Source organism: Tiliqua scincoides, chromosome 2 (genome assembly GCF_035046505.1).
Source record: "Tiliqua scincoides isolate rTilSci1 chromosome 2, rTilSci1.hap2, whole genome shotgun sequence".
Taxonomy (NCBI): domain Eukaryota; kingdom Metazoa; phylum Chordata; class Lepidosauria; order Squamata; family Scincidae; genus Tiliqua; species Tiliqua scincoides.
This window is the reverse complement of record NC_089822.1, coordinates 186,919,300-186,934,944: the sequence shown is the minus strand read 5'-3', so window position 1 is coordinate 186,934,944 and position 15,645 is coordinate 186,919,300. Positions and strand designations below refer to the sequence as shown.

Below are 15,645 nucleotides of genomic sequence, written 5' to 3'. Positions count from 1 at the left end.
CCTGGGCATGGCCAACCCAAAGCCATTTTCAAAGACTTCTTGTATTCTTTCCTCCTTGTATTATCCAACTACTCCTTTGTATTATTAAAAACCAGCTTTCACATTTATCTCTTTACAAGCCTGTGATTGGTTGAGCTTGGCAAGAGCCTTACCTCCACAACCTCCCTGACCCTTGGCTACCTGCTCCTGCATAAGTTTTTGGGAAACTCTCCATATAACTGGGATGAAGGCATCCAATTACGGTTTCTCTCTGCATGGTTTGTGCAGGTTGCTCCAGGCTCCACTAGAGCACCTTTTCATCACCAGGGCTGTATTGGGACTACAGTTCCCAACAGTCTCTGTTGGCAAACAACACTCTGCATGCCTTTACCAGCTAGGTGAAGGTCCCTGCCTGCAGCATCAGGACAAACAGAACCCTGATGTGCCTGTGTGCATTTGCACATGATCAGGGTTCAGTTTGTCCTAACCTTACTACCAAGAAATCAACTGGGAGAGGCCAATATTTTGAGGTCTCCTGACCAATGTCTTGTGACATCTCTGGTACTGGCCCTGGCTTTGCTAAAACTGGAAAAGCGTTATCTACTAAGAAAGAATAGGTCTGACAAGATGTCATTAACGTTGGCAAGAGGACATCATGGAATCTTAAAAGTTGCTGTTTAAGCAGGCAAAAATCCAAAAGTGCTTGAGAAACAGATTTCCCCTACACCCTCCCCTTGCCTATTATGGTATCACTTGCTTTTGTTCCTGGAAGGACTGTATTGGGCGCATTACCTATCCTTCTCCAATTATTTCTACCCACAATTTCTCTGATCTGCTGTACATGTCTTTCTTACAGAATATAAGCAACAATCAATAATCATCACCCAAACTTTAAAATGTTTCCGAACGGGCACAATATATATTTTAAAATCCTTAAACAACCATGAAATCTGAAGCCTCCGGCATTGCTTCTTTTTCAATAAGTATTTGTTAATCATAGAAGGTTTCAAATATCTTACTATGTCATGATGCATTTTATTGCTTCTTCCTTTGGGCAATACACTTAACACGTCTACACCATTGTTTCCCCAAAACAATAGCAGAAACTCCTATTTGTTCATTGCAATTGAACAATTGGTTGAGGGGATCGATATTCTCTGATTTTAACAAAGCAGGTTTGCACAACGCGTGACTTAACACCTGAACAAAGTCAACTGCCAAGTTTTGTGGCCTACTAGTGATCCACTTGTCCAAGTTTCCTGTCCTTTAAGGGCATCATTTGTAGCTTAGAGGTACTACATAGCATCTCACAGGCTACACTTCCTGCTCTTTTCCATCTGTCTGATACTACCCAAAAAAGGGGGGGGGGTTATTAAATACCTCACAGGTCACAATACAGTTTGTGACTCATAGTCAGAACCAGTGATAGCTTTCGTGGGGCCCTTGCTCCACCCATGATGTGCTGTGGCCCCAGGCAGCTAACTATGTAGGCAATGGCAGCAACTCCTCCCTTATCTATCTTTGGAGGGTGGGAACAAAGAGGAGCGGTCACTGCTGATGCTGTCAAGGTCTCTAGCAGAAACTCCTCTCCCTCCTAGCGGCTAATAACCTGTGGGAAGTGTGACCCAACTCTAGAGGCTCTGCAGTGACACAGGGAGCCCCTAGGGGACACTCCCATTTGCAGAGGGGAAAGTATCCAAGAGCAAAAGCAGTCATGGCACCACCGCTGCTCCTGCAAAGTGGCTAACCTGGTCCTGGGTGGAAATAGGCCTTGGTAAGAACTTTAGACAAGTCCTGCTGAATCGGCCAAATACCCATCTGATCCATCATTCTGTCTCTAACAGTGGTCAGCCTGATGCCCATGGGAAGCCCACAAGCAGGAGAGAAAGGCATATCCATCTCTCATCATTACTCCTTTGCAATGGGCATTCAGAGGCAAGCCATATTTTGGGTGCATCCTTGTCATGGCCCATTCACGATGCTGGCCCTGCTGGCAGGCAGCAATTGGTCTGACTCGTCGCAAATCATGCAACTTCACTTTAAAACCTTGCAATATTCACAGCCACACAAGAATATAGTCAATAATATATGAAAGAAAGAGAAACCCAAGGTAATAATAACCCAAGACAGAGCAGCACTAACTTCAGTGGGTCTAACGTAAATCATTCCAGATAAATGGCTTGTTGCTTATTTTCTGTGGAGGGGAAAAGGGGAAAAATGCTGTCATTTACCAATGCTATTCTGCTTAAAGTGCATATACATCCTTCAACTCTATCTACTCTTATGTATGATAGTTTCTGCCCTATATGACTTAATTTCCTGTGATTAAGAACAGATTCAGGCAAACATATGAGAAAAGAAGGTTTGGGTCACCACCAAGAAACTTCTCCCTTCAAAGTTGATGAGGTAAAACCAAGTGCCGCCGCCTAGGGAGGTACGTGGGGCGGCTGCAAGAAATATGGCCTTCTCAGTAGTGGCACCAACGCTATGGAACTCCCTTCCCCTTGACTTAAGAATGGCTCCCTCTCTTGAGACCTTTCGGCGAGGCCTGAAGACCCTTCTGTTTAAACAAGCCTTCTGAGTTCTCGGCCTTTTAACATCTTTTTAACATCTTTTAATATTTTTTACAGGCCTGATTCTTTTATGACTTGCTGCTGCTCTATGCTCTTTTTACCTATTTTTTTACTCTGACTGCTGTTTTTTATGATGTGTTAATATGTTTTTATTTGTTTTTAAATTATGTTTTTAATATGTTGAGTCCCTTCGGGGAGAAAGGCGGGGTAAAAATAAAGTTATTATTATTATTATTATTATTATTATTATTATTAAAATGGTTTTGGGTGGCAGTAAGATCCTGAGTTACTACACTACTAAAGAAAAAGCATGATTAGAGTTTCTAATCTACCAGGACTGACCTGGAGTCTTCAGGAATCAGCTGTAACTCCAGGTGACTACTGAATGCAATCCTGGAGATTTTAGTAGGGTCTCCAGAAATGTTCAGTATTCATGTTGGGGAAAAAAACAATCTCCAGAAATGGCTTCAGGCAGTTGGCAATCTTAAACACAAGCAATTGTGTTCTTACCATGTGGGGATGTATTCACACGGCTATGTCATTATACAAGTATTGAGGAAACAAGTAATCTTTTGGTGACTCTTCCACCTCAGAAATGGCAGTGTGAATCAGCTCTAATAATTAACGTGAGTTGCAATCCTACACTGTAACACATTACACAGTTCTACAAACATCAACTATGACATCACAAAAGCAAGTACAAACTGGTAGTATTCATGATTAAACTCAAATTCAAAAGGATGTTTATAGCTGAATTGTATGTACAGTATACTGCCTTGATTCATCTCTATTCTCAATGCAGAACGGTGAACCAGAGAGAATGCAAACTGTATTGTTTTCAAATGTTTTTCAAATGGGAAAAACAAGGTATGTTCTGTCTGGTTAGATCTGTATACCGAAACTCACACTGGAGTAACTTTGATAAGGGAGGAGAGGCATTCTCTGGTACCATGAGACCAAAAAGACAATTTTTAAAAGATCTTTTTTAGAGACCAAAAAAATGTTATCACACAGAGATTGCTTTGAAAGGTACATACATGCCTTAGGAAGAAAAATCCAAACTCTGTAAACTACTGTGTTCTTCCTCAGTATCTATTTTTCCAGAATAGCAGCATAAGCCTGGTGAGAAATTATATGCCAAACTACAATACAACAGTCTCTGATCAAAGTAAGAGAGCAGGAGAGAGAACCAATATTTCACTCAACATAAGCAGACTTTTTTTTTCCCACTGAGAAACAGTTCTTATGGGATGAAGATAACTGCACTGGAAGAAACCAGAGTTTCAGATGTTGCAGAAGAGGTGGGTGTTACTCAGTTCAATTGGGACAAGCAGGACTGGGGCAGTGTGATCTAAAATGCAGCCTGACACCATCTTGGGTCTGCAGCCTTTGCGCTATAAAACCCCCCAATCCTTGCTGCGTTTTTTGTGCACTGCCGTGAAACCCAGAAATGCGGGACTTCTGATTTCATTTATACTGCCAGCACAATGTATTCCTGTAAATAAAACCAGAAGTCTCACACTTCCAGGTTTCATGGCAGTGTGTGAGGAGCACAGTAAGGTGGGGAATGATCTGCTTCTTGCTCAGTAGGAAGCAGATCATTGCGGCTTGCTTTGGCAGCAGCATGGAGGAAGGTAGAGGCAGTGGCTGCAGACTTGGGGTGAAAGGCATCACAAATGTGCCACTTCTGCAGGCCCCTCGCAATCTGCCAGTGATGCAACCTGCATCAGTTGGCCTCGTGAGTGGGCCTGCAGTGAGCAGGACATTGACTTTTTCGGTTTTCTCAGTTATAGGCGTTTTATACTTACCATCCCATAGAAGGCGTTATCTGTCCAACTCCAGTAGGAGGGAGGGGATAGAAACCAGAGATATCCGATGTTTGAGAAGGACGGTGCACACCTGACAGAGAATAAAAATATTAGGAAATACAGGCTCAGCAATTTCTTGCTCTCTCTTAGGAAGCATTAGAAGTCACATGGATTTCAAAGGGCCAGGGTTTGTCAGCACGAAGGACCTAGTACCAATTTACTTACTCTGCTTTCTTCTGTTTATGATAAAAACAAATCTTTTCATTGCAAACAGACAGTCAAGGTTGGGCACGGAAGGAATGTGGGTTGGGTTAAGGAAATGAGTGGGACAACAGTATCCAGAGCAGAAAGAAGATAAAGCGTAGTAGTTGAGATAGTAAGTTGGGAAGTTCCCACTTCAAATCTCACTTTTGCCACAAACTCACTAGCTGACTTTAGAAACCTTTCAATAACCTTGAAATTTTTTTATGCAATACAGGGATGACCCACTCTATGGGGCTGTGGTAAGGATTACAGAGATAGTATATCAACTCTCCCTTATCCTTTAGGATCTTAGGTATGGTACTACATGGGCTAATGTCTTAGACATGGCTTAATGATATGGGCAGTTACCTAAATGATAAAGGCTAATGTTTGGGTATGAAAGTTCCTGGCTCAGTGTTGAACAATTTTGGGCTGCCCTTTAACTCTACACTTAAAATAACTTACCGTGTGTTCACTACCAAATAAGAGGAAGATTCTTAGTTAAAATAACCACTGTCATTGGAATTTTGTCTCAGTATGGTGGTAGCATTAGATCACACCTTGGATTTGGAAGAAGTTGTATGCCTCTGCTTTCTGACTGCTTGCTGAACTTAGGACTAACTGATGAACACATGAATAATATTGGGCGCCAGTTAAACATATGAACAGCTTCCATGGAAAAATCTTGTCTGGGATGATATGAAAACTTGGTCATCTCTGCCTTTGTGAGCTCCCCATCTAGGTGAAAACAAATGACTTATAACTACAGCACGCAGAGCGGTGTAGCTGTAACCCTTTGAGAGGTGGCTCCCTATAGCTTCCAGTTGGCATCACACTGTCCCCACAACTGCTTGGAAATCCAAAGACATGCAGGACATGCTAAAGCTATCTAATATTGTACTAACACATTAGTTTTTCAGTTTCCACCATTTCTGAAAAAATGAGATATTACAATCTGGTCACACCCAGAGATATCAATTTGTGCTTCCTACTCAGAGTTGTTTTCCATGTTGTGATTTTCAGGGATGAGGTTATTTTCACTGTTTCTCACAAGAATGAAATCACAACGCTGGAAAGGAATAATGAGCCACTCTAAAATTCCCATACACTGTAAATTCCCAATTTTACTCACTGACTAGAATGAACAGGAAAAGAATTTCTCAGCCTTAATTTTTTCCAGTCTGAGAAAACGAATTAAGAAGGCACCGTTGTCATGTACAAGACACCATGTACTGAAGAGCATCTTCCATTTCCCTAATGACATGTCCAGTAAGGGAGAATTCCAAAGCCACCAGCTCCTCAAGAGAAAATCATACTGGGAAAAAATAAACAGCACCAACTCAACTACAATATTGCTTCTGAATGAACCAGGATGCCTCTTCCTTACACAATGGACATATAATTTTGGCAAATTTTGGCAAATGGATAGCGCGGTTTCCCTAAATGATAATCATAGTTTTGACTTCCTTCATTGGCTAAGGGCAATGGAAGAAAAGAGCAGCTAACACTTAATGATGGAGAAGAATATTGTCTTCACATTTGGCTTCCCAGCTCAACTTGTACTAGAGTTAGAAGTGTGTGTTGTGCTTTGTTTCTAAATGAAAGCTGGGAATCTGGGTCAGCAAATGCTCCAAACAGGACCCTAGTGGGAATGGCTAGAATCCAGGCAAACCCATCCATCCAGGTCATATGGCAACCCTACTTACATGATAAGAATCTGAGGTGTTCCCACAGAGTTACAAAGCCCCTTGAAGAGTCATGGGACTGTTCTGTGGGTAATTTCAAGAACAGCTGAATATAAGGTGCATTGTACTATATTCTCTGAAAAGCCAAGCAGGACTTGAACTAACCTCACCCACCGCTTCCTGTCAGACTTGGATATTTGCCCTTAGCCGAGCTTCTTGAAAATTATAATTTGTTAACTCTTCATATTTCTTTTCGCTTGAGGATTTAATTCTGGAGTATGGAGGGCAACAGGACACTGGGTATGTTGAAAATGTGCGTGTTTGGTGGAACGCAGGAGAATTATAATCTTCTGAAGGAGGGCAAGCATGCTCAGAAGTTGCTCTGGTGTGAATTATATCAGGATAATACCCTGAGGGGCTAGTTTCACCTCATGTAATCATTGTTAGTTTCACCACAGTAACTACACATGCTTCTTGAGAGCTGTAGTGCTTCGCAGTTTGCTTAACCACTCAAGGTGTGTCACTTTACCACTACTCAGAAGCATGGGGGGAAAAAGAGAAAAATGGTTATTACTGCTGTGAAATTAGAAAATTTAACTGCTGCAAATGGTATACGAACAAATACCATGGTTGGAACACCTTTAACACCTCCAAAGGTATGCTTGTTTTGTACCTTCACACCAAGAGCTGATGCATATGTCCATGAAGATCAACTGGTTATATACCATCTCAAATGCATGTGAGGAATGACTGGTCAGAAAGCACCTTGAAGACTAACAGATTTATTTCAGCATAAGAATTCATAGACTAGAATTCATTTCATTGTGCATCTGACAAAGTAGATCTTAGCCCAGCCTTTTTCAACCACTGTGCCGTGGGAATGGTTTGCAGGTATGCCGCAAGAGTTTGAGGGAGGGTCATTTGTTAATAGGGCCAATGGGGATGTGAGTCCCCCCACCAACAGTATGGTGTGCCTTGTCAATTGTCAAAACGCTGATGGTGTGCCTTGACAATTTGAGTCCCTCGTCAGTATGCCGTGAGATGAAAAAGGTTGAAAATCACAGCCCTAGCCCATGAAAGCTTACGTTAAAATAATATTTAAAGTGCTCCAAGACGCATAGTAGTTTTTGCTGCTACAAATGAATGCAGCAACCCCTCTGGAAGTTGTCTGAAAACAGGATTGTGTTACAATCTACCTCTATATCAGGGGTGTCCAAACCCTGGCCCTGGGGCCACTTGTGGCCCTTGAGGACTCCCAGTCCAGCCTGCAGGGAGCCCCCAATCTCCAATAAGCCTCTGGTCCTCTGGAAACTTGCTGGAGCCCGTGCTGGCCTGATGCAACTGCTCTCAGCCTGACAGCCAACTGTTCAACCTCTTGCATGAGCTGTGGGATGAGGGCCGCCACTGCTTGCTGTTTCACATCTGTGATGCAGCAATGGCAGCAAAGGAAAGGCTGGCCTTGCTTTGTGCAAGGCCTTTTATAGGCCATGAGCTATTGCAAGACCTTCATTCAAGTTCCTTCTCTAATATATTCATTTATGTAAATTTATGCAAATTTGAAATGTAAATTAATTTTTTTCCCAGCCCCCACCCCACACAGTGTCAGACAGATGATGTGGCCCTCCTCCCAAAAAGTTTGGGCACCCCTGCTCTATATGGAAAGCTAACACATTGGGAAAGGAAACCTGACATGTGAGCTCACAACACACATCCCCAGTTGGTACCCATCTGTAAGGACTGTAGAATCTGTGCTTACTGAATGTTTCATTCAGTTCTGAAATGACAAATCATGAGAAATTCAGAGCTGTGACAGTTTTATGGCCTGCATATGTGTCTAACTCAGATGTAATTGAAAACTCTGCCTTGGTGATTACCAGTGGCTAGGACGGCCCAAGAACTCCCAGTGCTTGAGGTAACACACCAGTGCTCCCTTCTTTACCCAGTGGGGTGCTAACTTCTGCTCTCCCTTCTTCTCCCACTTCCCAGGTTTGAATGAACAGGAGAATGGAGCAGAAGAGGAAATATATAGGAGAGCAAAGTGGTAGGTTAGAACTTATCTGACATCCTAAATCCAAACTTTCATTCCCTATATACTTCCTCTTCTACTCCATTACCTTGTACCTTTTTGAATCCATAAAGAAGGAGAGTAGCAGCATTGGAGTTGGGTGCGGAAACAGAGGAGAGTGCTCCTGCCAATCTATCACTTGAGGCAATACTCTCAATCAGCATCATGGGTTGATTGGATGGGCTGATCCTGCCAGAAGATTAATTTTAGTATGATTTTGAATGAACTTGAATTATTGGTAAAACAGGTTCATTGCTATTATCATTACCATCTCCTCTTCACCAAATAGTCAGTCTAGCATATAATAAATGATACATCTAGATTTATGCTTGTGCACATGTATCTGTATCCCTTGCAACTGTCTGGCAGTTGCCAAATATAAAATGGCACACAGGTATTTGTGGGACCATGACCTCAGCTTCTGGCTGAAGCCACATTAATTGCTCTATCACTTGAGGTCAAAATAGATTTGATGCTGAAGATCCATGATTAGGATCTCCCCACTTAAACATAAATACACACACCCCTAATTCACAGCCCCAGGCAGTGGTTACTTTGAAGACTGGGGAAGTGGCATGCTGAGAGAGAGAGTTTAACCTTGTCCTCCCTTGCCCTTTCTTCCAATCTAAATCACCCTCTCCCCACAGCTGCCATTAAGCTCTATCCAGGGAAAAAAGTATCTGTACCTGTCTTTCCACCCTCCCCCCCAGTCAGAGACAGCTTCAGAGGAAAAAAACCAAAACCAAAGCAGCTTTGGGAGGGAGGAATTTGGAACAGCTAAGGCGTGAGAGACTGAGTGTTTAATCTTTTCCTGCCTACAGCTTCTATGTATCAAAAAACCCTCAAATCTGCTTCTCCTCCCTTGGGCTCAAAATACATTTGCCCTTCCACGCACACATTTCAAATCATTCCGGGGAGACAGTAGCTTGGGGGCAATTTGGAGAGGAAAAGAAAAACAGCCAGCAGCAAAAAGGGTTGCCTCTCTACTCCCAGCAGCTGTTCCTGAAGCTGATCATAAAACACACTCACAATACTGGGGTTTCAATAGGTGTACTTGTACATAACAGGGGTGCTCAAACCCTGGCCCGGGGGCCACTTGTGGCCCTTGGGGACTCTCAATCCAGCCCTCAGGGAGCCCTCAGTTTCCAATGAGCCTTTGGCCCTCCAGAGACTTGCTGGAGTCCACACTGACCCAACACAACTGCTCTCAGTGTGAGGGTGATTGTTCAACCTCTCGTGTGAGCTGTGGGACGAGAGCTCCTTCCACTACTTGCTGTTTAATGTCTGTGATGCAGCAGTGGCAGCAAAGGAAAGATCAGCCTTGTTTTGTGCAGGGCCTTTTAGAGGCCTTGATCTACTGCAAGACTTTCATTCATTCATAAAAGTTCCATTCTAATATATTCATTTATGTGAATTTATTCAAATTTTAAATGTAAATTAATTCTCCCCCCCCCCCCCGGACCTGACACAGTGTTGGAGAGATGATGTGGCAAATGTTTGGACACCCCTGGTACATAACATAGTTAGGCCCTCATGGAGGCACACAGGAGGTGGCATGCAAAATGAAATCCAGTTAGAGTGCAAATACTTGTGGGGACAAGTTCAGGGTCAACCTATCCATGAGGCTAACTGAAAAGGTTAGCTCAGGCAGCAGATTGGCTGGCTCTCTACAGGTGATCACCTCTGTCCATCTGCTTGCCCCTGCTGATCCTCCTCCTGCTCCCACACTCTGGATTCGAAAATGAAGAGGGGGACAGAGCAGAGGAGCTGGAGAAGAGGAGCACAGTGGGCTAGAGCAGCCATTTTCAACCCCTGTGCCATGGCACACTGGTGTGCTGTGAATGGTCTGCATGTGTGCTGTGGGAGTTTGGGAGAGGGTCATTCATTAATAGGGCCATTGAGGGATGTGAGCCTCCCACCAACAGCATTTGACAGTTTTAGTACCTTGTCAGTGTGCCATGAGATGAAAAAGATTGAAAATCACTGGGCTAGAGTGTCTGAGGAGCAGAAGTAGACACCTTAGCAGGTCAGGGGAGCAGTATTTGGTATGCCGCCTCAGGTGGCAGGCCTCGGGCCAGTCTTGGACAAGATATGGGAAAACAAATCCAGCACTAGTATACATTTTCAGCACACACCTTTCAAAGACCACATTCAGATCCTAGTCACAGAAGGGGTAGAGAACATTGCAGTTACCTTGCTTCTGGCTGATGTCAGCTGGCAGGTGTGGTGAATGGGAGCCATGGCTGAAATGTTCATTGCTGTATGGGATGAGCGGGGTGAGTGGATGGACACCATGGGATGGCTGTACTACAGGAACCTTGTTGGACTGAAAGATACAAAGGAAAAGAGAGAGAGATGAGCAATGTTAGCCTCGGAGCCTTACAGTTCAGGAACAAAAGAATAGGTATCCACAACTGTTTCTCTTTCGAGTGTGTATGCTTAAAAGTAGGTTGCTGTATCAGTGAAAGCTCTTCAGTAGATTTCACAAAGGCTTGAAAATTCCAAGAGGATAAACACATGAAAGCAAACACTGCAGTCTAAGTATAGGTGCGACAATCATGGCTCTGTCTAAACCATTGGTTCCCAATCTGTAGTCTGGGGACCACAGGTAGTCCGAGAGACTCTGAGAAGTGATCCAAGAGGTCTCAGGAAAAAAAAAATTACCTTCTCTTGCACAGCGAGACACTGGAAGTGATCCATCTCCCATGGACCACCAAAGAGGGCGGAGAATGGAATGCCCACAGCCACAACCAGCTGTGTTGGCAGCTGTGCACAGGCCATTCTCCATCTTCTCTGATAGCCCATGTGAGAGTACTTGGGAGTCGGACCACCAGAGAGGACAGAGACCAGACTCTCCATGGCCACAAGTGGTCCATAACAATTCCAAATTTTGCCTCAGTGGTCCATGGGCTTCTAAAGGTTGGGAACTACTGGAAACAAAATGGAGTGACAATTAATTTGAACAGATCCATCAATAAGTAGATTCACATGTGGGCTTGCCCACATAGTAATTTTTTGTACATATGGTGATCCTGAATGAAGTGTTTATCTGCATTAATTTGCTTAAAGTGACACCACACATTCTTAAAGCTGCAGACTTTTAGGAGTCTTACATCTTACACAGCATCTCACCTTCTGATGCCGCTGCAATGTTTAAAAAATATGTGAAAGAGGCCAATTCTGTGGGTCTTTCCCATTGATTTAGCCCCTGATCTAGCAGGGTGAGGATTCCATAGGAAAGACTCATGCAATTGGCTTTACTTATGAGGCTGCAGACCCTGAAAATTGCAGCAACGCCATGGGACGCATTCACAGAAAAGCAGATCCCACAGCACTGCTATAACATCTGTGTGATACAAGTATATACTCCCAGCTGGTTTACTCTTTGCTAAAAGGAGCTTGAACCAGAAGAAAAAGGATAGAGTGATATCTAAAGGCCCCTCTGAAGTTATTTTCAGTGAAAAAGAAAAAATTGGAAGAGAATACTGAATAGTGAAACATTAGCTCTCTTCTATCAGAGCAGACAGAAGGACCTTATTTAAAACAGACAACACAAAACAATTGTGCTATTAGGGAAACACACACACAAACCTTCCTGAGTGCCTCAAGCATTCCTGCCTTTTCATGCCTGCCTAGTTTCGCCCACAGTTGCCTTTAAATTGACACTAACTTCATCATAGCTGGGAAAACCAGAGTTTGTCGCTCAGAAACACAGAAGGCACTCAAAAACAACTTCAAGAGAAACAACAAGAGTTGCCTATGCAGTTATTTCATGTAGTGCTGAAGTTTGAGCCTAAGAGCTGTTTCAGACTTGATGCTCCTTCTGGACAGAAAGCACTTCCATGAGCAATAAAAAACATGAAATCCACCTGAATGTTATCATGTGTGACAATCTCATATTCATTCATTTTGCTGAGTTTACACAAAGTGTATACATGCTAGGAAGCTACAGTTGATCACTGCTTCCTAGGGCCAAACTACATGTTACAGGTGATGCATAGCAGGGGCCTACATGCATCCCCTCCCACCTCTCTGGTAATGCCTGGTGAAAGGAGCACATTGTGACATCCTATGTTTAGCTTTTCCCTGAGCCTCCCCCCAACCTTGCAAGCACAAATACGTCTCTTAGTGCACATGTGGCAAAATTTATTCCTATGCTATCATTGCTAAGGCTGTTAACTTCTCAAGGAATTTCCTTTTAGAGAGGGGATCATAGTTCAATGACAGAGAACACTGTGCATACAGGCAGTCCCCAGGTTCACTCCCTGGCATTTCCAGGTAGGGCTGAAAAAGATCCCATCTCAAAACCTGGATCACTACTGCAAGTCAGTGTAGGCAATAATGAGTTAGATGGACCAATGGACTGACTCCATTGAAGGCAATTCCTATATAATCAAAGAAAAAATGGTGGCATATATGCATATATGGGTAATCATGGATATAGGGCATGACCTACGAACTGCTGTGGAGATGCTTTATATCTCAGCTGCTGCCTGTGCAAAGCCTCAGTAAACCCAAGACGTTTCTGAGCTCTGGGATACTGCAAGGTCAAACAACTGCAGCCCCTACTGGTGCTGTTTGTGGTCAGTCAGAGCACCTGGAACAGCCCAGCATCAGCCTGGCGGCATCTTTCTGAAACTGTTGTGACAATCACAATGGAGAACTTGGAGAACTGGCATCGCTAGGGGGATGCGGGAGGTGTGGGGGGACGCACCAGGGGGGTGATGTGCCCTGGGGGGAGGACGTGCTAACTTCACGGCGTTAAGAGCTACCCCATCATGCCATACACCGTTGGATGCGGAATGGCCAGCAGAGTGCAGTGCAAAAAACAGAATTGAAATCGCTCCTTTTGTTCAAACGTCATGGCCAAAAAACTGGAAGGAAAGAATGCATGGAGCCCTATGGAAAGTGAGCTGTATTGCATGTTTACTCGCCATAGTCCATTGGAAAGGGCAGGCTGAGAGGAATCCAATGACACCAGAATGGTCCCGATCCAATGAATGCAGCCCCCCCAAAACACCCGAGAAGCTCCCCCTCCCAGCTGCTAGTCTGAGCCTGAAATGAAGCCACATGGTTGCGTTTACTCGCAAGTAGGCGGACTTGCCTTAGTCAAGGCAGGCTGAGAGGCTCCAAGGACGTCAGAAAGGTCCTGATCCAATGAATGCAGCCCCCAAAAACACGGAGAAGGAGGTCCCCCCTCCCAGCTGCCAGTCTATGGAGCCCTATGGAAAGTGAAGCAGTCTCATGTCGTGTTTACTCGCGAGTAGGCAGAGGAGCCTTGGCTGGTGGTCAGGTCAGGCAAAGGGGAATGTGAGGACACCAGAATGGTTCTGATCCAATGGAGCTGGAGTGCAACAAATGTCCAGAGGCAGCCTCTCCCCCCCCCCCCCAACTAAAAAGGACAAAAATGTGGCTTGAACTGGTAAGGGGAATGTTTTCTATTTTGCACTTGCAAAGTCAGGAGGGTCTTTATCTTGATGTGCCTGAAATAGAAAAACTTTAAACTGGGCACTGGGAGGGCTGGAAATCTCACTGATTCTTTTTGGGGGTTGTTATTGCAGGCAGACTACAGAGTAAGCTCCATTGACCATTATTGGACTTACTTCTGAGTAGACATGCATAGGATTCAGAGTAGACATGCATAGGTTCACAGGCAATCCTACCCACACTTTCCTGAGAGTAAGCCCCACTGACCACAATAGGACTTACTTCAGAGTAGATTCACTTGGTGGAACAAGACTGGCTCCCCCTTATTTAATTATTTTATTTTAATTTAATTATTTATTTTAATTTGCTTGATGATGTCACTTCTGGCCATGACATCACTTCCAATGGGTCCCGGACAGATTTTCATTCTAAAAAGTGGGTCCCAGAGCTAAAAGTTTGAGAACTGCTGCAATAAGGTGTAAGTAAGTTGACACAGGGTGTGTGTGTGAGAGACTCTACAAGTTTTCAAAATCACTAAAATCAGAGTTTGGAGGAATAATACCATCATATATCAATCAATGCGTAATTTCATGCAGAATGCAATGAAACAAACCACACTGAAATATCTGTACCTATAACCTTTGTACCTGTATCTTTGTACCTATAACAAAAGGTACAGCCAAAAAACCAGTGGGAGTGGGGCAATGGTACATCAACACGCCCACCTTGGGCATTGCTCCGCCCACCACATGGGGTGACGCGCAGGCCTCCCGCACTGGGTGACTCGAATTCTAGTGATGCCACTGCCTTGGAGGCCCTTTTTGAAAACCTAGTCCTAGAGGTTGCCAATATATGGCTGCATGTCATGGGTGAGGGAAACAAATCCATAGGCTATGTCCTATCTGGGACTGCAAAAGTTGGTCCAAAGTTCTGCTGAAGTCAAAGAAATTCCTGGGAAGACCCAGTATCATAAGATGGCACCCTAGGGTAGCTGCCAAGGATCCAGGGGGCATACCTACCCATCCCCTAGGAAGGTTTGGGCTTGGCCAACAATGGCCTTCTCCTCCTCTTACCTTGGTGGTGGGCACTGGTCATATGTTGGGTTTTATTTTTTCTGCTGATGCTTGCTACAGGACATGGCAGAGCAACCCTTGAGACGGGATCCCTTCCATTAGGAGGGATAACGATATCACAACCTTCCATTTGAAAAATTAATCATAGCTACACATGTTTTGTTTTAATCACACCAGTTATGAAACTGTGGCCCAAAGCCTAACCAACTTTCCAGCACTAGCATAGTGGTGCCAATTGGACATGTGCTGCATCCTGCTGTTGGGTGGCATTCACAGAGACCTCTTCAAAGTAACAGAATGTTTCATCCCTTACCTTGAAGCTGCACTGCCCTTATGTCGGTGCTGGAAAGTGGGTTAGGATTGTGCCCTATGCAACACAGGGTTTCAATAACTGCAGCCACTTCATTGCAAAACCTTGAAAATTTAGGTTTCCTTTTTCAGTTTACATTTGTGGAATTCTTATTTATGCAATGATACTGCAACTAAAAACTGGCATACAGATTTTAAATGCACTATTTAAACGCAAAAAGCACTGGCATGTCCCCTTTTCCCATCTCTTATTTTTGATGTCAGCCTCAACCTCACTCCAAAGAGGGCCTCCTCTAGCTTCATTCCTGGGCAGAGTCCATTCAATATGGATTTGATCTAAGGAACATTTGTTCTGCAGACTTCCACGAGGCTTAAAGTTGGCACTCTGAGCTTCCAGGCAGCCGATAGAGGTTAACTGCTAGATTAACTGCTTGGCCTATTCCCAAACTGCTTGTGGATGCACACCTGCAATCTCATTTCTGT

At 44.0% G+C, this 15,645-nt stretch overlaps 1 protein-coding gene across 1 annotated transcript in view; it reads right to left on the bottom strand.

Annotated features, from left to right (window-relative positions):
- TCF7 (transcription factor 7) overlaps positions 1-15,645 on the bottom strand; it is a 150,189-nt gene that overhangs the window by 40,747 nt on the left and 93,797 nt on the right. The window contains exons 4-5 of the mRNA XM_066614867.1: positions 10,547-10,679; positions 4,361-4,451 (exon numbers count right to left, since the gene is read on the bottom strand). Coding sequence (XP_066470964.1) covers positions 4,361-4,451; positions 10,547-10,679 — 224 coding nt within the window. The remainder of the gene's footprint in view (positions 1-4,360; positions 4,452-10,546; positions 10,680-15,645) is intronic.